The sequence below is a fragment of the Macaca mulatta genome, chromosome 15 (assembly GCF_049350105.2).
Source record: "Macaca mulatta isolate MMU2019108-1 chromosome 15, T2T-MMU8v2.0, whole genome shotgun sequence".
Lineage (NCBI taxonomy): Eukaryota > Metazoa > Chordata > Mammalia > Primates > Cercopithecidae > Macaca > Macaca mulatta.
Genome location: NC_133420.1, coordinates 46,952,435 through 46,977,652, shown reverse-complemented (window position 1 = coordinate 46,977,652; position 25,218 = coordinate 46,952,435). Strand labels below are relative to the sequence as shown.

Here is a 25,218-nt window from a genome sequence, read left to right as displayed (position 1 = left end):
TAAAAATAATAAACTGACTATCGATGGACTAACTTATCTGATTAAAAGATACAGAATGGCTGAATGAATAAGAAAACAAGACCAACTATATGCTGCCTACAAGAAATTCACTTCGGCTAGGCCCAGTGGCTCACACCTATAATCCTAACACTTTGGGAGGCCAAAGTGGGCAAATCACCTGATGTCAGGAGTTCAAGACCAGCCTGGCCAATGTGGCAAAACCCCGTCTCTACTAAAAAAAAATAAAATAAAATAAATTGGCCAGGCATGGTGGCTTGTGCCTGTACGCCCAGCTACTTGGGAGGCTGAGGCAGGAGAATCACTTGAACCCAGGAGGTGGAGGCTGCAGTGAGCTGAGATTGCTGCACTCCAGCCTGGGCAATGGAGCGAGACTCCATCTCGGAAAAAAAAAAAAGACATTCACCTCACCTATAAAGATACAAACAGATTGAAGGTAAAGGTATGAAAAAGTTACTTCATGCAAATGAAAACCAAAAAAGAATAGAAGGAACTATACTTGCATCAGATTAAGACTTCAAGTCAAAAACTAGAAAAAGACCAAGGTCATTATGTAATGATAAAGGGCTCAATTCAGCAAGAGGATATAAAGGTTATAAATATATATGCACACAGTATTGGAGCACTCAAACGTATAAAGCATAATAGATTTAAAGGGAGAGATAGACTGCAACACAATAATAGTTGAAGACTGACTTCAACACCCCACTTCCAGTAATGGACAGGTCATTCAGACAGAAAATCAAGCAACCCAAATCAAAATTGAACTACACTTTAGACAAAATGGACCTGACATTTACAGAACATTTCATCCAACTGCTGTAGAATACACATCTTTACTCATCAGCACATGGAACATTTTCCAGGATAGACCATATGTTAGACCACAAAGCAAGTCTCAAGCAATTAAAAAAATCTAAATCATATCAAGCATCTTTTCTGACTATAATGGAATAAAACTAGAAATCAATAACAAGTGGAACTTTGGAAACTATAGAAATACATGGAAATTAAATAACACGTTCCTGAACAATCAATGGATCTACGAAAAAATTAAGAAAGAAAAATTTAAAATGTCTTGATACAAATGAAAATAAAAACACAACATACCAACATCTATGGGAAACAGCAAAAGCAGTGCTAAGTGGGAAGTTTATAGCAATAAATGTTTACATCAGAAAAGTATAAAGACTTCAAATAAACAACATAATGATGCATTTTAAAGAACTAGAAAAGCAAAAGCAAAGCAAACCCAAAATACAGGAAAGAAATAATAAAATTCAGAACAGAAGTAAATGAAATTGAGACTAAAAAAACTACAGAAGATTAATGAAATGAAAAATTGGGTTCTTTAAAAGATAAATAAAAAATTATTAGAACTGATAAAGTCAGTAAGTTACAGGATACAAAATCAACATATAAACAGTTGCATTATATGTAACATGTTTTGGATTTGTGTCCCTGCCCAAATCTCATGACTGAATAGTAATCCCCGATGTTGGAGGAGGGACCTGGTGGGGGGTGACTGGATCATGGGAGTGGACTTCTTCCTTACTGTTCTGATAGTGAGTGAGTTCTCACAAGGTCTGGTTGTTTAAAAGTGTGTAGCACCTCCCGCTTTGTTCTTTTTCTCCTGCTCCTGCCATCTAAGACATGCCTGCTTCCTCTTTGCCTTCTGCCAAGACTGTAAGTTTCCTGAGGCCTTCCCAGCCATGCTTACTGTACAGCCTGAAGAACTGTAAGTCAATTAAATCTCTTTTCTTTATAAGTCACCCAGTTACAGCAGTGTGAGAACAGACTAATATGCCAGCAGCAAACAATTTTAAAAAGAAATCAAGAAAGCAATCCCACTTATAACAGCTACCAAAAAAACCCAAAAAACAAAAACCTAGGGATAAATTATAACCAAAGAAGTAAAAGCTCTCTGTAATGAAAACTATAAAACATTGATGAAAGAAATTATAATGAACACACAAAAGAGAAGACAGATCCCAAGTTCATGGATTGAAACAGTATTATTAAAATTTCCAAACTACCAAAAATGATCAACAGATTCAACATAATCCCTATCAAAATACCAATGACGTTCATCAAAGCAGAACTAGAAAAACAATCCTAAAATTTGTATGAAACCACCAAAGACCCTGAATAATGAGCAAAAAATACTGAGCAAAAAGAATAAAGCCAGAAGCATTGCATTACCTGGCTTCAAAATGTATTACAAAGCTATGGTAAGCAAAACGGCATGGAACTGGCATAAAAACAGACACATACACCAATGGAACAGAATAGAGAACCCAAAGATAAATCTATCCATTTACAGTCAACTCAATTTTCAACAAAGGCATCAAGAACATATATTGAGGAAGGAACAGTCTCTTCAGTAAGCTGTGCTAGAAAAACTAGATATCGACATGTAGAAAAATGAAACTGGGCCCCTTTGTCTCACCATATCAAACCAAAATAGACTTAAATCTAAGATCTGAATGTTGAGACTACTACAAAAAAACATTGGAGAAACATTTCAGAATATTGGTCTGGGCACAGATTTCTTAAGTAAGATCATAAAAGCACAGACCAACTAAAGCAAAAATTGACAAATGGGATTATATCAAGCTAAAAAGCTTCTGCACAGCAAAGGAAACATCCAACAGAGTGAAGAGACAACCTATTGCATAGAAGAAAATATCTGCAAATTATCCATCTGACAAGGGATTAAAATACACAATAAGTAAGGAATTCAACTCAATAGCAAATAAACAATCTGATTTGAAAATGGACAAAAGATCTGAATAGTTATTTCTCAAAAAAAGGCATATAAATGGCCAACAGGTATATGACAAAAAGTTCAGCATCACTAATCATGATAGAAATGCAGAGAAAAACCACAATGAGATCTCATCTCACCCTAGTTAGAATAGCCATTATCAAGAAGACAGAAAACAATAGATGATAGTCAGAATGTGAAGAAAGGAGAACATTAATACACTGTTGGTGGGAAAACAGTATGAAGATTCCTCCAAAAACTAAAAAACTATCATATAACCCAGCAATCCCAGTATGTATCCTAAGTATATATCCAGAAGAAAGAAAATCTGTATTCTGAAGAGGTATTTGTACTCCAATATTTACTGCAGCACTACTAACAATAGCCAAAACAAGATATCAATCTAAGTGTCCAGCAACAGGTGAATGGATTTTTAAAAAGTGGTATATATACACAATGGAATATTATTCAGCCATAAAAAAGAATGAAATCCTGTTGCTGACAGCAACATAGATGGAACTGGAGGACATTGTATTTAGTGAAATAAGCCAGGCACAGAGCAAATATCCTATGTTCTCACTTATACATGAGAAAATTGATCTTATGGAAGTAGTGAACAAATGGTGGTTACCAAAGGCCAGGAAAGGTAATGGAGAGGCAGGGAAGAGAGCTTGGCTAATGGGAACAAAAATACAGTTAGAAAAATTAAGTTTTAGTGTTTGGCAGCACAACAGGGCAAATATAGTTAATAAGAATTTATTGTATATTTCAAAACAGCGAGAAGAGAAAATCTGACATGCTCCAAACACAAAGAAATGAAAAATGCTTACAGTGATGGATATCCCAATTACCCTAATTTGATCATTATACATTGTATGCTTGTATCAAAATATCATATGTATCCCATAAATACGTACAACTATTATGTATCAATTTAAAAAATTAAAAATGGGAGAGGCACAGTGGCTTATGCCTGTAATCCCAGCATTTCGGGAGATCTAGGTGGGAGGATCACTTGAGCCCAGGAGTTCAAGACCACCCTAAGCAACATAGGGATACCCTGTCTCTACAAAAAATTAAAATATTAGCCAGGCATGGTGGCGCATGCCTGTGGTCCCAGCTGCTTAGAAGGTGAGGTGGGAGGATGGTTTGAGCCTGGGAGATGTAGTGTACTCCAGCCTTGGTGACAGAATGAGATCCTGTTGTAAAAATAAAATAAATAAATAAAACAATTAAAAAAAAAAAAAAAAAAAAACCTTCAGCACTATGTCCTATTCGACTGTGAAGATATTCTGCTTCTGTTTCATGGTTTTCATTATTCTCATCATTTAATCTCTGTACCTTATTTCCATACTTCTAGCTTTTCATGTATTTCTAAACTCTTAAAATAATGACATTAAAAGTAAGTTAAGAATCCAGAGAAGACTTCATTAAAAAAAAAACAAAACAGGCCGGGTGCAGTGGTTCACATCTGTAATCCCAGCACTTTAGGAGGCTGAGGTGGGCAGATCACCTGAGGTCAGAAGTTCAAGACCAGCCTGGTCAATATGGTGAAACCCCGTCTCTATTAAAAATACAAATATTGGCCAGGTGTGGTGGCGTGCACCTGTAATTCCAGCTACTTGGGAGGCTGATACAGAAGAATTGCTTGAACCCGGGAGGTGGAGGTTGCAGTGAGCCAATATTGCGCCACTTTACTCCAGCCTGGGAGACAGAGTGAAACTCCATCTCAAAAAAAAAAAAAAAAAAAAAAAAACACCTAGAAGAAACCCACCACACTCAGGGATTTAAATCTACTAGGGTAGATTCTTTAGCAAGGCAACAATCTGAGAAGGAAGTAGGAAGCTTTCAAAAGCTCAGTACAAGGCGGCCAAAAAGGCTGGTATACAGAAAGTGAGTGAACGTCAAGGATCAAGGCTAGGGAAAGCAGGGCCAGATCAGGCCATGCTGAGACAGTACACTATCCTGGCATTTGCCTACTCGTAGGTCTTCTCTACTACACACTAGGCATCTAGAGGACAGAAGCTAAATCATCAGACTTGAAAACAACTGAAATACCAACTGAAACTCTCAAGAACAACTGATTTTTAAAGGCTCACTCCACACATCTGGCTGACAGGGTATGTGGGTATATTTCCCCTTCTACCTACACTGCACCGTGCTGTGCTCAAAAATTTTAAGGTCTTTCCTTCATAGGTGATTTAGTCAATGCTATACCTAGCACAGTGATGAGCACAAAACTAGTATTCAAGTATCTGGTGAATAAACAAGTAAATGCTTAATTAGAAATCTCACAGCATGCAAAACTGCACCTAAAAAAAAAAACAAAAACCAATGCCTTTTCTTTGAATAACTAACAATCAGGTAGCAATATAAATACCTCCACAGAATCCATCAGACCTTGCAAGAGGAGTTTCTGGTGAGGAAAATCTCCATCCCCAACTGGAAAATATCCCAGTGTTTGGATTGCTCGTTCTTTCATCTGGAAGAACATCAAATTTTTTTCTTTTAAACAGAGTATATACTAGCTTTACCCCAGCACAGTATTTCCAAAATGAGATGACAGGGAAGGGCAGTCTATCTAACACCTCAATGCGTAAGTTTTTACAAAAGCATCAAATTTTACAGTTGTATGTCTGTAAGTCATTGAAGGTAGAAACACACAAATTTGAGTCCACTAAGGATCCACAGCTGCAAAAGAAGAAAGAAGAAAGCCTTTAGGCTTATTACCTTTCAAACTATAATGATTTAAAATGTGGGTTCTGGGCCCAGTGGACCTAGGACCAAATCACATCTCAACCATTTCAGCCTATACTGGTGTGTGACCTTAAGCAAGTTACTTCCCCTCTCTGTGACGCTGTTTCCTCATGTTAGCTCATATAGAGATGACAACTGTGCCTATTTCACTAGACCTTTTAGAAAATTCAACTAATGCACGCAAAGCACTTAACATACTCTCTGGCACATTAGAAGTGCTTAACAATATTTGGCAATGATTAGTTAATAGCTAATAAAAACTATACTGTGTATCTTCTCAGAAAGTTTTAAACAGTAGCTAGACCAAGATTAAGATTATATCAATTAGGCCAGGCTTGGTGGCTCAAGCCTGTAATCCCAGCACTTTGGGAGGCTGAGGCAGGTGGGAGTGCCCGAGGTCAGGAGTTTGAGACCAGCCTGGCCAACATGGTGAAACCCCACCTCTACTAGAAATACAAAAATTAGCTGGACATGGTGGCATGCGCCTATAATCTCAGCTACTCAGGAGGCTGAGGCAGGAGAATCACCCGCCTGAACCTGGGAGACAGAGGTTGCAGTGAGCCACGATCGCACCACTGCACTTCAGCTTGAGCGACAAGAGCAAAACTCCATCTCAAAAAAAAAGATTGTATCAATTAAACTTGTAGTAGTAAACTGGTATTTCTGCTCATTAAATCATCTTATACCTCAAAATTGAGGTGTTCTGATCACAAAACTGGCTTTAGGCGGTTAGGATTTATATTTGGCGTAAAATTTAAAAAAAATCATAAAACTACTTAACATTTTATTGTACACCTTTTGCATGACAAAAGATATTTCCTGATAAATTTAATACTTCACTCAAATCTTAACAGTTATAAAGATCTAAATTGGAATGACTGGGTCAAAAGATGTACACACTAAGATTGTACACAGATCACCTCTAGTTCAAAAGTAAACACTTAGATTTGCTTCTTTATCACCCATTTTTACATTAAATCCTTCCTCCAGCTGTAATGCCATCTATTCTCATTATAATTTGTTTTTGCTCATTTATTCACAGAAAGACAGAATTCCAGAAAGGGAAGAAATAAGAAAAAGACTTACCTTATTTGTTTCTTTACTGGAAGGTATTCTACTTAGTAAGCTTTCTACAAGATGCAATTTGGTAAAGCCAGATCCCTCACTGGGGATTGGAAGTGGACCATTTCTGCCTATTTCACCCAGGGCTGTGCAGGCAGCAATTGCCAGGAGGGGTGATGTACTGTCCAAAAATGAGCCTGTAAGCACATTTAGCCAAAAAGAGAATTATATACCATTATTCTTACGACCCAAAGCAACCAGTGATGTACTCAAGATTTTTTTAAGATGGCAAAATAAAATCAAAGTGTACAATATCTTTGAGTTGACAATTTGTCAGTGGAAAGACAACATGGCAACAGGGGATAGAGTAGTATTTTTTTTAATGTATACATTTTTTTTACCATAATAGGATCATCCCTGTTTATAAAAAAATGTAGAAAAAAAACGTAGAGAAAAGAAAAAATGGAGTGCTTTCATTGCTTTGTTTTTTGTTTTGTTTTGTTTTTTTGAGACAAGGTCTAGCTCTGTCACCCAGGCGGGAGTGCAGTGGCATGATCACGGCTCACTGCAGCCTCGACCTCCCAGGCTCCAGTGATTCTCCCACCTTAGCCTCCTCAGAAGTTGAGGCTACAGGTACACGCCACTATACCAAGCTAAGTTTGTTTATTTTTTTATAGAGGCTAGGTCTCACTATGCTGACTAGACTGGTCTCAAACTCCTGGACTCAAGTGATCCTCCCAAAGTACTGAGATTATAGGCATGAGTTACCACACCCAGCCTTTGTTGTTATTAAAAATACAGAATTTATCAAGTAAGTTTTTTGTGAAAAAACTTGTGTCTTTAAAGTACAATGCCATAAAAAGAAACTGAAACTCCATATTAAAATTTAACATAATTCAAAAGCTGCAACACCCAAGTCAGCATAAAGACATTAATTACCTATTGTTTCTGTAGCACTCTGAATGAGTTCCTCTTGATCAGGGAGGGTGTCAGCATTTCTCTCCAGGTCTTGTTGCTCTGCCATTCTCATTTTCTTTTTAGCCAAATACCTTCCCACCGTGAATCCCAGTGCAAGCAAGGATCCATGCTGTATCTCCGGGCTCTGAATTTAGCAAAACAATAGCTTATCTCTGGCTCTCTCTCATGTATGCAAAACTACATGGCAGTAACTGTGTGTCTATTAGGATCATCTCTCCAACAAAACATAAGGCTAAAGAATAAAGTAAACACTTGAGGTTTCACTGGATGCTAATGCATTGAGCTTAGGGAATAAGAGAAACCTTGAGTTTCTAACGGAATTTTGAGAAGCTGAATCTTGATTCACTTTAAGATTTACATTATCTAATTCCACGCCCACTCCAATTCCAGGTGAGATGACTACATGCTCCTACATGCTCCCACGCCACTTTCTAGCTTACAGCACTTACATAACTAGAGTATCATAACTTTCACACATAATGTCTTTCTATTGCCAACAAAAGACAATGAACAGATCCTATTTCTAATTGCCAAAACCTCCAAACACAAGGTAACCAACAGACTATTTGAAGTAAAACTTGTTTTTTCACTGGCAGCAGTAGATGAGGAAGAAAAATGGAGCTAACATTTCTCGCTCTCAGTACTAATCAGGCCTAACCCTGCTTAGTTTTAGTTTCCAAGATCAGATGAGATTAGGTGTGCTCACGGTGGTATCGCTGCAGGCTCTGAGCATCCTGTTGTACCAGGGATTCTCATGTATTTATGAATCACTGTACTCCTGGCACCTAAAATAGTGCTTATCAGACACAGCACCATACTTGTTAAGTGAGCTGACTGAACCAATGTATTACCTATCTCATTTACTCTTTACAGTAATAAAAGCAAGGAATTTATAAGTTCATTTTACAAATGAGAAGATAAAAACCAAAAATAAATTAGATCCTTTTATGAAACCCTATCTCCCACAAAAAGGAATGAAAACAAAATAACATACGTGATTGTCTTTTGTAGTCTTTATAAGCTGTTCTATCATTGATTTCAACTCATTCCCCGACACTGTTGATACCACCACAGAATAAAACAATGCTGCCAGTTCGCGCATTTCTTCTTTACTGCTATTCATCAGACTCTGAGTAGTATAAAAAAAATACATACATGACACAGAACCACGAGCCTGATGACAACATCTTTTAAAATTAAAAGAATGTTCAATCCATCTGTTGATGGATATTGAGGGAAAAAAGCTATTATTTGAAAACAAAATAAAAGCTGAATGAATTATATAACAAAATCTTAGGTCCATTTTCATCAAATATACACAAGCACAAAACAGGTGAAATTTATTCACAGATGATCTAAAACAAGGGTCAGCAAACTTCTGTAAAAAAACTGAAAGGCTTTATGGGCCATTTGGTCTCTGCTGCAACTACTCCATTCTGCCACTGCAGTACAAAAGCAGCAACAGACAATACGCAACGAATGAGCGTGGCTAGGTTCCAGTAAAACGTGGACACGACAAGGTTTGTGTCATGAAACTTATTCGTTTCTTCATTTTTTTTCCCACATTTAAAAATGTAAAAACCATTCTTAGCTTGCAAACCATACAAAAACAGGAGGCAGGCCCTATTTGGACTTTTGACTACAGTATGACAACCTCTCATCTAAAACATCAAAGCTCAAAAACTTTAAAATAATTTTAAAATCAGTAAATATTCATAAGAAATAAAAAAAAATTTTTTTAAATAGAAGCAATTTCATAAGACCAGATTATCCAGAAATGTGCAAAACTCACACCTCTTGGTAAATTTCTTTCATGTTTTCACCCTTAAAGACGTAATTTGTACATTTTTACCATCATTCAAGCTGTATTTTCCAAAAAAAGAACCACAATATGTAGCACATGGAGACACAGAAAACTGTATGGGCCAATACTTACACTAAAAAAAAAAATTATTCATTATTTATCTGAAATTCAAATTTAACTGAGTATCTTGTATTTTTACTTGCTAAACCTGGCATCCCTTTTGGTGTGGCCATGGGACAGGAACACCCTCATACATGACTGGCAGAAGTGTACACTGGTACCACACACATGGAGGGTGTGGCATTATCTATGAAAATTACAAAAGTACATGTCCTCTGATCCAGCTATTGCACTTCTGGGGAATCCATCTAAAACATATACTTCCTCAATATGCAAGATGACAGATTACTCATTATAGCAGAATGGAAGTACTCTACATGACCATCTATAAAGATCTAGAATACATGATAGTACACTCATACAATAAAAACTGAGGCTGTTAAAGAAGATGCTCTCTCCATAGTTGTAGTGCAATATCTCTCTACTATTAAGTGAAGGAATGTATAAAACAGTATGAATAGTATGCTGCTTTTTATAAAAAGATGGGACAAAAATTTTAAATGCATGTTTTTATGTGTATGTACATAAGTAAACTCTAGAAAGCATGCTATACATAAATGGTGACTTACATATGTTTGTCAGAGGGGAGAGGAAAGGGCAAAAATTAGGGTAGGTTGGAGATGGTTATGGAAAAGAGACATTTTACATAGTTTTTATTTAAACTACACAAACCCATTGCTTATTTTTTCTATTAAAAAAAAAAAAAATTTCGAAACAGAAAAAGAATTTTTCTTTATACTCCTATGCTTCTCAATTCATCTCCCACTCTCCTCCAGATGTGTCAATGAGACATAGTGACCTACATGCTTCCCAGTAAGTGTCTGATGATGAGAGAGTTTTCAAAATGACCTTAAGGCAGAAAAGGTCATAGGGATGCTGGCAGGAAAAAGAAATTATGAGGTTAAAGTCTGAAATACAATTTTTTTAAAAAATAAAAAAAGGTACATGCAGAACATACCTTTATCCATTCTGTTTTGTCTACAAATTTGGTAGCCAGCTTTTCTGGATACACTGACACAGCTTCCAATAGACAGTACATAACCGGCAAACCTAAGTAAGAATTTAGAACCACTTTAAATTTCAAGAAAAGTAATGAACATACAGGGATCACTAAATTCCTTTTAAGTATAAGGCCACTGCTTTAGCACACATTCTTTCAGTTCTATTAAAAAACAAAACAAAACAAAAAAAAAACCTACACAACCTAAATATAGTATGTGATTCACTACAGCAAATTTACAGATGAGCTATCTATAAAAAGGATATCCTGTTCTTCACATCCACTTCCAAAGTAAAAATGTATTATCTATTGTTAGTATTTCTTTCTGAAAAAATAAGTAGTGTATCCAGAATGAATCAGATAAGTTTAAAAAAAAACAAAGGCTAATGTTCGGTTACAGAAGTGAAGAGAAAGAATAATTTTGCTATAATTTGTTAGCTAAGTTTAAAATTAGATTTTTGTTTAAGTGCTTCAACATCTTCCCTTCGCGTCGCAAATTCTTACCTCCAACACCTGCTAACAGTTGCTGAAGCAGGCCAATGTAGATCTGGACAGGGTTAGTTTCCCCACTCTTGTTAGAAGATGATGAGGGTGCCGTCTGCCCGCCTGACATTAAAGTCCGTATGTAGCGTCCAATGGCTGGAGCATGATCCTGCATATCAGCCAAACTCTGAGAGGTGGGCACCACCCCCGCACTGTGCGCGAGGCACATGCGCAAGTACAGAACGATCTACAAACAGAACGGAGAGGAAGACTGTATAAGCTTCTCGAAAAGTCAGTGTGGGAAGGTACTCTTCAAAGTAACAATTTCTAGTTTTGATTCACCTACCCTTCTTTATAAAGCTATTCCAATCCTCATGGAAGGCAGAAAATATGCCATAATGGAGCAAAATTTGTATAACAAGGTTTGCAAATCCAAAGAATTTTTTTAAGATTGTTAAAATACAAACTGAACTTTTGTCAGAAATTGGAGCTGGAGGCTGTTATCAGCAAACTAAGCAGGAACAGAAAATCAAATACCACATGTTCTCACTTGTAAGTGGGAGTCAGATGATAAGAACTTCTGAATGCAAAAAAGCAAACAACAGACACTGGGGTCTACTTGAAGAGAGAGGGTGGGAGGAGGGAGAGGAGCAGAAAAGATAACTATGGGGTATTGGGCTTAATATCTGGGTAATGAAATAGTATATATAACAAACCCCCATGACACATATTTACCTACATATCAAACCTTTACATGTAACCTCAAACCTAAAATAAAAGTTAAAAATTATAATAAAAATCATTATTTTTTAAAAGCCGTGTGTGTGTGTGTGTGTGTGTGTGTGTGTGAGAGAGAGAGAGAGAGAGAGAGAGAGAGAGAGAGAGAGGACAGACATCTGAAGCAAATGGCCTATTATTCCTGCAGAATTCCAGTTGTATTTACTCCACTGACACAAGAATTTGAGAAAATGGGTTCAATTCATCTACAGAAAAATAGATATACCACCATAAAAACCTCTAATATAGACCAGACACTGGCTCACGCCTGTAATCCCAACACTTTGGGAGGCTGAGGCAGGAGGACTGCTTTAGCCCAGGAGTTCAAGACCAGCCTGGGAAACATGGTGAAACCTATCTCTACCAAAAAGATAACAAAATTAGCCAGGAGTGGTGGTGCACGCCTGTAGTCTCGGCTACTCAGGAGACTGAGTCAGGACGTTCACTTGAGCACAGGAGGCGAGGGTGCAATGAGCCGAGATCACGCCATTCACTGTACTCCAGCCTGGGCAACAGAGTGAGACTCCTTCTCAAAAATAAACAAACAAACAAACAAAAACAACCCTTATATAAACAGGCTACCAAGGAGTCCATCCTCTGGAAGCTTTTTCACTGATCGTTAGGATAGGCAGTAAATTCACTGTAAATATTCTTACTCTGAACAAGATTACTTCTTATAATTTACCTAGTGCAAGTCAATGATCTAAAAAACAGAATTTCCCTTAATAAGTGTGATCAATTAATCCTCTCCAACCTTCAAAACTAAATAACCCTAACAACCTCAACAACATGTTGGCTTTAAAACCCAAATCTAACTTGCTGCAAAATCCCAACAGTAATCACTACAGAACATCCAGTTTTTTCACAAAAAGAATCTCACTGAAATAAATATATTTACGTACTTCACTATGAATTAAAATAATACCAATTTCCCAATACTGTTTTTTTAAATAAACAACCAGATGAAGAACAATGACACAATATGGGTTTACCTAAAACACAACAAGATGACAGATACCTCTTTGGGTGTGGTGTGATCTTTTTAGAACACTTACAAAAAGTAAATAGAAATATATGAAAATTCTACCTCTCCAAAGGCTGCTGGGTTAAATGGAAGGACAGTGGTCCCGGTCATGTACTTGACTGGAGTTTTCATTCGATGAGAAGCCTAAGTTTAAAAAGTCCAAAACAGACACAATTACTGAAAAATGGAGCATACCTGCCCTTCCTCAACTCAAAAACAACTGTATTTCTAGCTACATGTCCAAAGTTTACTTCTTTTTCTGATTAAAACATTTTCCACTTTCCTATTAACTGTGTTGATCATGCATGTCCGTCACACACTAAATGACAAGTGTGTTGCCCTTTTTCCATGTTTGTACTGGCTTGTTTAAAAATAATAAACCTATTCCACACATCTACTAATATGGTCATCTCAGGTCACTGCATGCCAGTTATTTTCATTAATAATGAAAGTAAGAGGAAACTACAAGCACAGAGAATCCTCTGACTACAAATAGACTGTGTTGCTATATGGAAAATAGAATCATGGCTGCTGCATACTGACCTTCAACTCCCTTAAGGTGCCTACCTAGCAAAGAGTTAGGATCACCAGTGGAGGTAAAAGGTAGGAAGGTGTCCTCTGGCAAAGTGGGACAGAGTCAAGGCCTGGAAGGGGTGGATGGTCATTACTGCCAATATCCTGGATCTACCAGCAGAAAACACTTACAAAAACAGATGGGATGCTCTCTTACGAACATGGTGGGAAGAACATGAACTACTCCCTGAAGCATCCTTATACTACCCTAAAGAGTGCCCTTAAAAATAAAAAGGAGAACCAGCGTGGGCAATATAGCTAAACCCTGTCTCTACAAAAAATACAAAAATTAGCCAGGCACAGTGGTGCACGCCTATAGTCCCAGCTATCAGAAGGCAGAGGAGGGTGGATGACTTGAGTCTGGGAGGTGGAGGTTTCAGTGAACTGAGACCACACCACTGCACTCCAGCCTGGGTGACAGCAAGACCCTGTCTCAAAAAAAATTAAAAAAATTAAAAAAAAAAAAAAGGAGATGTATTTTTAAGCATGTCATATTAAGAGAAAAAGTATTTAACACAGCCTAAATGTTGCCAAGCATGAAAGGAATTATAAGTAATTCAAGTTTAGGCAAAACAGATCAATTACAGGTGAGAATTATAATTTTTTTTCCCTCACTTTGTATCTCCTTATTGTAAGTATTAATGCTAGAAACTTTATGAGTCAGCTGGGCATGGTGGCTCACGCCTGTAAACCCAGCACTTTGGGAGGCCAAGGTGGGTGGATCACCTGAGGTCAGGAGTTCGAGACCAGCCTGGCCAACATGGTGAAACACTGTCTCTACTAAAAATACAAAAAATTAACCGGGTTTGGTGGCGGGCGCCTATAATCCCAGCTATTCGGGAGCTGGGGCAGGAAAATCACTTGAACCCAGGAGGTGGAGGTTGCAGTGAGCCGAGATCGTGCCATTTGCACTCTAGCCTGGGCAACAAGAGCGAAGCTCCACCTCAAAAAAAAAAAAGAAATTTTATGAGTCAACATTTAGTGATTACATTTTTCACTTTAAAGATGAATGTTTTCATTTTCATCATCCATTATGATTTAGACTAATTACCTTAAGTTGCATGCCATACCTTTTCTTGGATGTAATATACCATTTCTGGGAAGGAAGGCATCTGCTCAGAAGTACTTTCTTTTCTGTTTCTACCTGGAAGACACCTTAACACGCGTTGTGCTTCTCCATGAACTTCTTCACGTCTTTCAGAAAAAGACAAATAAGAATAAAAAATAAATGTCACCAATTGGAAATGATCATTTGAAAAGTAAGAACAGCAATTTTATTTGCTAGCTAGAGTTCTCAGAAAATGTCTTAAATACATTCTTGGCTATCTAAGCAGAGTCAACACATTATAAGAAATCACTTCTTTTTAGAAATTGCATGAGGTCTGGGGAGTCACACGGCTTCCATCTTTCAATTTGACTTAGAAAAAAACAAGATAGGATACTGTAAGTAATGATGTAAATTTCTATGTGTATGCTTTACCTCATAGAGTTAAATCGTAAACTATAAAATATATTTTAAAAATCAGTGACTATCCAGTGGTCTACACACTCCACCCAAACTCTTACAATTCTGTACAATTAATAACTGATAAGTGACATTAAAGTGTAAAAACATAAACCCCAACCAATTTCAGACCACCTAGAGATTGATCTCAGCAACAGTCTTATCCAGATACCATATAAAGGCCTTTTAATTCCTCAATTGCCTTTGTTCATGTCTCATTTTCCAAACAACAGATAAAGGGTCGAAAAGAATAAATAAATAATTCCTTAAGTTGTCAGAGGATTTTCAATTGACCTGAATGGTTTTAACCCAAGAAGGAAAACTGTTGAATTAGTTATGCTTTGATTCTGGTTTCTTAAATAAAAATAATTTTCAGCACTTACGGAAATAAGATACAGCAGTTAAGAGCTCTATCTGGAAGTCCAACTCCCTAGATTTAAATCCTTGCTCTAACATGAACTGCCATCTTGGCTGCCAGGCCCCAGTACATCTGGCCTGTGGTTGGGAAACTAATGTAAAAAAATTAAGAAGCAACAGAGCACCAGAATCAACATTAACAATCCAAAGTCACTTTAACCAAATTGAAATGTGCTCTATGAGAAGCAGCAGCCAAGATCAGAAGTCAAAAATCAGGGCCTGGTAATAACTTGTGATATCCAATTAAAATACCAACCAAATAAATAACAGCAAAATATATACAACTTATAGGAAAGAAAACAAATGCCATGAGGGGCACACAGTTGGCCAACTAGAATACTGACACAGTTATCAAGGAATTACCCATTTTTTTAAAATGAAGCATAACAGTTTATGGGCAAGGGTGTTCATATCATCATAGAATGCGTTATTTTATTTAAACTATTCCTCAGTATAAATGAGGCTTTTCACCTCCCCAAATAAGGCTATCCCTGATAACAACAACAAAAAAACATATACAAGAATCTCACTTAAAGGATGCAAAAATTCTAAATGTTAAACGTAGTACTGGTTTAATATTATGAAATAGATTAGAGTGCTGCATGGATTTTAAGATAGCAATGACCATAAGATATGTAACAGATTTGAAAAGAATTGTTTTAATATGTGCATATATATTTCATTGTATGTACATGACTTTTAAAGGCATGTCCCAATTTCAAAACAATTTAAACATTCTTTTAAAATGCATTATACACGCTAGAAGATACAGTAATATAATTAATATAAAATGCAACTTATACCTCATTTAAAAATATAAGTATATTAGATATAAAATGATACTCCAATATTTAATAAAATATTAATACATATGTCAAACCATCAACATCAGCCTTTTTTCTCCTTACACAGGGCTTGATTTTAGAGATATAATTATATTACACATGCAATCATATAATCTGCTTTATTTACACTTGACCATTTCATAAGCATTTTCTGTATTAGCTATATATCATATATTGCACATATATATCTACATAATATATATTATATAGACAAATACATGTAATATTTATATTATTATATAAATATATAGGTATATGAGTACAGGTCTATATCACATCAAGAGCCATACCTTAATAAATAGCTTCGCTTCTAAATTTCATAGACCAACATTGTAAACAACACAACTTTTAGTAATTTTCAAATAAATTCAAAATAAACCAAAATTCAAATTAACATCTTTTGAAACTTACGGATCTCCTGCAGCCAGTAGCAGCAAATATCTGGAAGGGATATGATCTGAGGGAAACACCGTGCTGGCAAATTTCACAGCCACTTGTCGAACTTGAACCTCAGGCTATTTGATGTGTAAACATGCACAGACCACCCCAATCCAAAAAAGAAAAAGGAAAAAAAAAAATCAATTACCAGTCATTAGTCCCAATCGAGTCTTCCTAATTGTAAACAATTCAAAATTCTAAGGTGACATTTTAATAAATGTGTATCTAAATAAATTAATCATTTGTTCAAGATCTTTAATCATGTTGTTTAAGTCTTTTGGACACTGGCATTACTTAGAGTACTCTTACAATTTTAGACGATCCTCCAGGTAAAGCCGGAAGACCTCCAAAGACCGTAAGTAGAGAATCTCTGCACATCCTCAGCCCAAACCTCGGGGCCAGGGTCACTGTGACAGTTTCTGGCCACCACCTCTGCCACTCCAACTCTCAAATTGTCAGTCACATGAGTGAAACTCAGGTATTTTGCAGAAATTACAAACAGAGCCTACTTGGAATCCCCACCAATTTGAAGCAAAATACTTCCAATGTTCTCAGATTAGCTCTAAAGTTAAAACTGACTCCAAAGCAGTTCAACTACAGAAATATATTCAATTAACCGAGATTAATAATCTATGACTACAAAGTTCAACCAGAAAAGTTTTAGAATCTACTGATCCTGAAGCTTTACTCTTATGTAACTTCCCCAGGTCACTCCTCTAGCCACAAACATAAGTGAAATAAGACAGACATTAAAAATATATATATTGTCCCACTCATTCTGGCATTCTTGCTATTTAGCATTCCTTGAAGTACATTAAAGAGTGAGGATATTAAAGACTAGCCTAAATTACATAACTAACCTAGAGTTTGGTTGCTTTAAATGTTGTCTGTGAAAAGAAAAGAAATTAGCTTTGTCTTGGTAATAGTGTTACACGATTTGATTTGCATGCATAGAACCAGTATCTATAAGTGTTTATACAAGCATCACCTTTCCTTGTAAAGTTACCTGGAGCAAGTTTATTCTATTCTAATGAGCTTCCAAATACGCCTACACACCTTTGTCCATAATGTATGACCATGAACCACATGCACTGCACACTAAGAGCACTTAACAATAGGACTCCATCATAGTAAGCTTTCTGAGTGTATGTAATAGCACATTTAACCCTGCCATATTTTAATAGGAAGCAGATACCTTTCTGAATATTTAAAATTCCCTCAAAATATCAAATCATGTCAGTCTAATTCCATTAGGACACAATTTATATTAATCTCACTGACACTTTTTAGTATCATTCTGTCTTCCAATCTCCCTCTCTACTCCTAAAAATGTGGGACAAAGAACTAAAGCAAATATATAATATTTTACATATTACATATATATGTGTGTGTATATATCTATAGATATTCAAAATCCTCCTATAAATTCCCATGAAAACCAAATAAAGAGGACCAGAGGAAGAAGAGCATGTATGATAGTACTGGCTCACTTCCTAAAAACTCACTTTGACATACGGAATTTGTCTTTCATCCCTTCTGCTTTTCTCTGAAAATGTTACCTATCGAACTCTACCCCAGCGGACAGTAGTGCTCAGCTACCAGTTACAAAGACAAAACAATTCTAACTCAGAGGGCAAGGCATTAAGAAGAGTTTTCCCACATGGAAAGCTCTAAACATAAGCATCGCTATGAATACTACCACTCCTTCTCCCCTAAAGTCAAATTTTCATCATGAAGAATTAAAAATAGATCCTAAATCACAGCCCAAGTGAAAGCAAATATTCCTCTTAATTACCAAAACAGTTAAGTAGCAATTCAAATTTTGTTCTTAAAAATGTAAACCATATACTACCCAGGCTTTGTAGTTCACACAGACCTACCTTTATTAAGTACGAAGCCACAAGTGCCTCCATGAGAGTTCGCTGTGCCCCTTCCAAAGTACTGTATGCTCCAACCATCATAGATAAAGCTTCTTGAATAGCAAGTCGAGTCTCAGGCTCTTCCTATAAAGATAATAAAAATGTTTCCCTCCCTGTTGGGTTCCCAGGGGAACATCCAAACAGAAAGCATAAACTTAGCAGCTGTTTCCCTACCTTACATAGGGCTTCAAAAAGCTGCTGCACAAGCGCTATATCCTTAGTGAATAAATGCGGCATTCGACTGCAAAAGAATGTAAAAATATTGTTACTATCATAAATTTCCAAGAGATGAAAAAGGGAAAAAATGAAACTAAACACAAATTTTCCTGAACTCTCTGAAGACAAAGTCAGCATCATTATAATACTTCCTCCAAGAGCCGAAAATTTTTCTAAGTAATTATTTAATTCTTTAATCTAAATAACCCTTGATTAATACACACATCTTCCAAATATCCCCTCTATAATATTCCATGCATTCAGTTAACATTTCTGATTTTAACAGGAAGAAATTAGATAAGACCAAATTGTGATCTAAACTAATGACTGTCGCGGAAAGGGGCTTTGTTATTTCATGCAAACAGACAAGGGACAAGGTTGGCTGACAACCCGGCACGATATCCACTGATCTGGGGTGGCTTTCTTCCAAAGCCCAAAGCTCCTTTTGCTGTAGAGAAGAGCAAGACCTGGTCTACACAGGCCAACACAAAACCTGCACTGGGGGTGGAAGCAGCACATGGTGCCACTGAGGATGCTTCATGTCTATCTCCCTGCTTTGAAATACAGTGAAGGAAGATGAAGCCAGGAGGAACTGGAATGAGGAAATCACATTGAGAAGAAAAAAAAAATCTGTCAGGGCCACTCAGAATCATAAACACCATTCTCAGAAAAGAGAATCACTAGAAAAACCTTGATCACTGGGTTTATAAAAATTAGTGCCAAGTAGCAACAAAAACACTTAAGGTCAATCGAAAGTCTCTAGGGTACAAAAAAAGTAACCCATTATGACACAATTCAGTTCAAACTCTCATTTCAAGACCACCATTTAATACAGTAACATACCTTCAAATGTAAATTAAAATATCTCACATCTTTTTCCTTCTACACAGAAGACATTTCTAAACAACCTATGGCCATTAAATACATTGCCTTTCAGAGTCACAACAAATTTATTCTCCACCATTATTAAATGCCACATAATTTTTCTCAGTTTACCAACACCATATCTCTCACTAAAAAAGAGTTTACTCACCTGGAGAGTTTTCCAACAGCTGAATATGCCATTGACAGTAGTTTAGGGTCCTTGAAATTAAAAAAAGAAAAGAAAGAACAAAAAATAGACAAAACAAAAAATACAGTAAACAGTAAAACCTTTTCGCTGCAATTACATGCATTATTTTACTCCTTATTAAACCTAGGTCTCACTCTGTCTAACTACATGGTGTTAGCACCTGAACAACAACAAAAATGTCCAAACCCAGAATCCATCACACTACTAAAAGGAAAAACAAGACAAAACCTTGCATCCCCAATCATTCCAAAAAGAAAATGCGGTGGTCATAGATATGAAAGGTTTCTCTTAGCTGGTGCTGAGTTCAAGATATTTCAACACTATGTAACCTCCAAACACCAAAGTTCATCTTCAACACACTAAAAAACATTAACTCATTAGAAAATACATCACTGGTCCAACAGACTAGGATCCTCCATCTCTCACCAAAATTGCAGTAAAATCTAGTGTGATTTTCTAAAAATCTACACTGTAATGAACAGCTTCCTATCATATTTTCTACCATAAAAAATTAAAGAGGGTTATAGTCACCAGGTGAATTAGTGAGGTTCTCTCCTCAAGATACAGATAGAGTTTTACATGGTTTTTCGAAAACTAATAATCTGATTACTCAGAACACAATAAACTTCTACTAGTTTATGTGTTTATCCTAGGATTTGCCCTTCCACATCTAAATGGCTACTCTTACGGATTCATCTGTTGGGAAGACATGCAGATGTCACCTGCAGGTAAGGGGACTCACACCCTGTGGTTTGTCTGGCCTCTCTAACTTATATTTAAATACACAGTTTCTCCCCAAAAGCCCCAGCACATTTTTATTTCTACCAATGACGCTAAAGCATCTCACTGTCTATGCCATAAAATAATCTGAGAAGTCCCCTAGATCTTAACCACGCAAGCATTACTTAATAGGAGAAAGAAGCTATGAGAACCAAGCCTACTTACCCCCAAAGCACAGCTGCACAGTAAATAAAGTGCCTTTCACTAATAATACCTAGTAATAGTAACGTGCCTTGACTATGGTGAACAATTTAGGTAGATTAATCTTCACAGTAATCTAATGAAGTGGTATTATTATTTTCATTTTTCTGATAAGAACGTGCAAAGAATTTAAGTAACTCACCAAAGAACAAAACTAGGATTCAAACTCAGTTCTAATTTCAGATGGTAAGATCTTGATCTCACTATACTATTTGCAAACATGCATTCATGTTTAGCTTATACTGGGGAAAATAATACTAATGAATTCTTGAAATATTACCTTTATAAGCAAATTCCTTTTAAATACTGGAGATATTATAGTAACAGAAATACAGCAGGGAAAAATGGGATTCAAAAATCCACAATCGAAGGAATCCTCATCCCATTTAGCTTAAGGAATCAAAAATTTACTGAATGCATGTTTTGACAGAATTTTGAATCATCAAAATCTCAGCCCCATTATTTACCACAAAAAAATATAAGAGAAAAAAAGTATCTTAGCCCCTGAGAATTAACAGTTTCCCAACACAAGCCAAATCCAAATAGCCCCATATGGAAATGAACATAAATTTCAATTCCTTTAATTCCATTTTTGCATAATAGCTAGAAGTAGCACAAAAGGCGCTGGCTGAAAAAATGCTATTTAAAGATACAGCAGACCGGCGCAGTGGCTCATGCCTGTAATCCCAGCACTTTGGGAGGCTGAGGCAGGCAGATCACCTGAGGTCAAGAATTCAAGACCAGCCTGGCCAACATGGTAAAACCCCATCTCTACTAAAAATACAAAAAATTAGCTGGGTGTGGTGGTGGCAGGTGCCTGTAATCCCAACTACTCAGGAGGCTGAGGCAGGAGAATCACTTGAACCAGGAGCTGGAGGTTGCAGTGAGCAAAGATCGTGCCATTGCACTCCAGCCTGGGCAACAAGAGCGAAACTCCATCTCAAAGCAAACAAACAAACAAAAAGATACAGTAACACCTCATATCAGTTTTTAATAGTTATTTTCCCCCAAAAAAGCAAAAAAGGGCAGTAATTTCTGAAATTTGTAGTACTTCAAGTAAAAATGTTAAGAAACAATGAAACTTTAACAAACTTCAACTACATTGACAGACCAGAAAGATTACAGAAAATATTTTAAGATATAAAATGTTGATAAAAATTTAAAAGACAAGTCACTTACCTCTTTGTATTCATTGATTAGCTTGGTGAGGCCATTCAAAAGCATTGGACCTAATGGCTTAATCTTGATTTCTGGACAGCTTTAAATAAAACACACATACACAAAGCAAGATAAGAATCACATAACTACATATCTTTACTGATGATTACATAAAATAATGAGAGACATAACCGAAATAAGTTAACCTATTAAAATACAAAAATATTTAAAGATGAGCAAACGTGATTTCTTTCTAGGTAAGATGAATAAAAAGATATACTTGAAGCATACTTGAAGCATTCAATCATTCCAGCAGCTTGAAAACTTTATAAAGTAGTTAAAACTTACGTTATACAAATATGATGCACAAATTGCAGGGATAACGTTCTTAACTTTGAATTTGTATTTGTACCAAAGAGTCCATCATACACCACCTATGTGAAAGGAAGAGTTGAGAACATCAATTAACAAAAATAAGAATTTAATATTTTTGAATAGTAATCAGAATTCAACAGCAGACCTTTCATACTACATCTCGTTCTTCAACGTTAATGCAGATAAACATTGTTAGCTGACCGACTTAGAAAGTCAATCAGAAGCTCCTATAAATAGTCTGTGGAGTAACAAACACAGCGGTTGATCTCACAAGTCTGCAAAGCTTATGGGTCTACCACGGTGAGGAAACGAAAAGTACACGCTGCAGTGGGTCACCACTCAGCTATTCCCTATGTTTCTTAATTATATGATTCAGGACAAATTCTAATAAAAGCTTCAGGGAAAACATACACATGGAAATATTCTATAAGTGTCCCATTGGAGTAAAGGTGCTTCAAGTATTAGGAAACCACATCTAGAAGGCAAAAACATCATGTAGATGAGTCCTGTGCAGCATGCAGCAAGTTCAATATTAACCATCAACATCAAAAATATCTAAATCCCTGAAGTTCCTTTTTATGACAAAGCTTACTTACACTAAAAAAAAAAAAAAAAAAAAAAACCCTCTACTCTTGTTCCTAAAACTGCCAGCAGTATTCTGATCTTATTTAACAATAACATGTGAGTTACAGACTAGTATTATCTGCTTTTTAATTGCCACTGTGTTAGGTACTAAGAGATATAAAAAAGAACAAGCACTCAATCTTGTTCAAGAGTTAAGAGATACATACATTAAAATGATACAGAGCCAGGCATGGTGGCTCACACCTATAGTCCCAGCTACTAGGGAGGCTGGGACGGGCGGATCACTTGAGCCCAAGCGTTCAAGGCCAGTCTGGGCAACATAGCAAGATCCTGTCTCACTTCAAAAAAAAAAAAATCCCAGCACTTTGGGAGGCCAAGGCAGGAAGATCACTGAGCCCAGGAGTTCTAGACCAGCCTGGGCAACACAGTGAAACTCCATCTCTACAAAAAAAAATTCAAAACTTAGCCAGGTGTGGTGGCACATGCCTGTAGTCCTAGCTACTTGGGAGGCCCTGAGAGGGGAGAATCACTTGAGCCTGGGAGGCAGAGGCTGCAGTAAGCCGAGATCATGCCACTGCACTCCAGTCTGGGTGGCACAGCAAGACTCCAAAAAAACCACAAAAAGTCTCCACAGTAAGTCTCCAAGAAAAAAAGACAAAAAGATATAGGACAAAATATAATCAAGTGCTACATTATTTGAAACAGACTTTTTTTTTTTTTTTTTTTTTTTTAGCTACTCAGGAGGCTGAGGTGTAAGGATCACTTGAGCCTGGGAGGCAGAGGCTGAGTGAGACAAGATTGTGCCACTGCACTCCAGCCTCAGCAACACAGTGAGACCCTGTCTCAAAAAAAAAAAAAACCAAGCAAAGAAAAAGAAAACAGACTGGATGTGAGCCAAGACTAGAGGCAGGAAAATAAGTTAAAAGAATACTGCAGTAACCAAAACAGGAAGTAATAGTTTGAACTAATATCACCGTTATAGGTGTAGAGAAGTGAAGACATTAAGAAGATGAAATCAAGAGCATTTGGCCACTGCCTTCAAGTGAGCTTTCAGTTAAGGATGACTCAGCTTTTTCACTTAAGTGACTAAGTTGCTAATGATACCATTTTTGGAGAGAAGCCACACATTAAAAAAAATCTTGTTTGAAAGGGATTATTACCATATATTTAAGATAAATGGAAGCCATATATAGTATAGACTAAGTGTTCCTTACTGGAAATGCTTAGGATCAGAAGTGTTTTGAGATTTCAGATTTTTTCAGATTTTGGAATATGTGTACATACATAATGAGATATCCTGGGGATGAGACCCAAATTTAAAGATGAAAGTCACTGACATTTTCTATACACCTCATGCACATAGCCTGAAGGTAATTTATATAATATTTTAAATAATTTTGTGCATGAAGTAAAGTTTTGACTGTTTTAATGCAATCCATCACACAAGACCAGGTATGGAATTTTGCACTCGGAGCATCACATCAGTACTCAAAAAGTTTTGGACTTTGGAGCATTTAGGATTTCAGATTTTCTAATTAGAGATGCTCAAACCTATATATATTTTCTGATAATTTTTAAAAATCATACTGCAGCAAATTTAAGACAGAAAAAAAAAGAATCTCATTAATCTTGTTATATACATCAACCTACCCACTGAATATCCATTAACACAGTTCTTTCTCTAATTAAACAGACATAAAAGTTGCAGACAGGCCAATATTCTCTGGAAAAAATAAATTACCTGAATGTTGGCTGGGAACGTTTCAGCAGCTTGTCTAGAGCGGAGGAGATGGGGGACAATCTTTAACTTGACTCTCGTACTCACAGGGTCCCTTTTCAACTCTGGCTTCAGAACTGCACCCTGTTGAAAATATGCTTGGTTTTAACTTAGAAATTCAAAATTATTTTGAACTGAAAATGTCATGAGAATTCATCTAAATCAGTGGTCTCTCAAACTTTGCTTCAAGATCCCTTTAAAAATTACTGAACTCTCCAAAGAGCTTCTGTTTATATCTGTGTAACCTATCAATATTTATTAATTGGAAATTAAAACTGAGAAATTAACATATATGTTAACTGAGAATTATTAATAAACTCATTATTTCAAAACTAATATTTGTTATAAAAAATAACTACTTTCCAAAGCAAAAATAATTGTACTGAGGGAGAAGCACTATTTTACATTGTCTACAAATCACTTCTATGTTCACCTTACTACAAGAGAAATGAATTTTTATATATTCTTCTGTATTCAATCTGCTATAATACACTGTTTTGGTTGAAGTAAGTAACAAAAACCTAACCTGCACAGATATGTGTGGTTGGAAAAGTGAAGATGATTTTAG

General features: G+C 36.4%; 1 protein-coding gene across 7 annotated transcripts in view; it reads right to left on the bottom strand.

The window, feature by feature from the left end:
* Positions 1-25,218, bottom strand: part of ECPAS (Ecm29 proteasome adaptor and scaffold) — a 125,407-nt gene that overhangs the window by 44,433 nt on the left and 55,756 nt on the right. For all 7 annotated transcript variants that reach the window (XM_077968343.1, XM_028834989.2, XM_015117110.3 and 4 more), the window contains 15 exons: positions 24,615-24,734; positions 22,262-22,347; positions 21,935-22,013; positions 19,736-19,785; positions 18,661-18,727; positions 18,448-18,570; positions 16,541-16,644; positions 14,434-14,557; positions 12,854-12,934; positions 11,011-11,236; positions 10,465-10,556; positions 8,577-8,711; positions 7,544-7,706; positions 6,629-6,801; positions 5,166-5,267 (listed from right to left, as the gene is read on the bottom strand). In XM_077968343.1, coding sequence (XP_077824469.1) covers positions 5,166-5,267; positions 6,629-6,801; positions 7,544-7,706; positions 8,577-8,711; positions 10,465-10,556; positions 11,011-11,236; positions 12,854-12,934; positions 14,434-14,557; positions 16,541-16,644; positions 18,448-18,570; positions 18,661-18,727; positions 19,736-19,785; positions 21,935-22,013; positions 22,262-22,347; positions 24,615-24,734 — 1,725 coding nt within the window. The remainder of the gene's footprint in view (positions 1-5,165; positions 5,268-6,628; positions 6,802-7,543; positions 7,707-8,576; positions 8,712-10,464; positions 10,557-11,010; positions 11,237-12,853; positions 12,935-14,433; positions 14,558-16,540; positions 16,645-18,447; positions 18,571-18,660; positions 18,728-19,735; positions 19,786-21,934; positions 22,014-22,261; positions 22,348-24,614; positions 24,735-25,218) is intronic.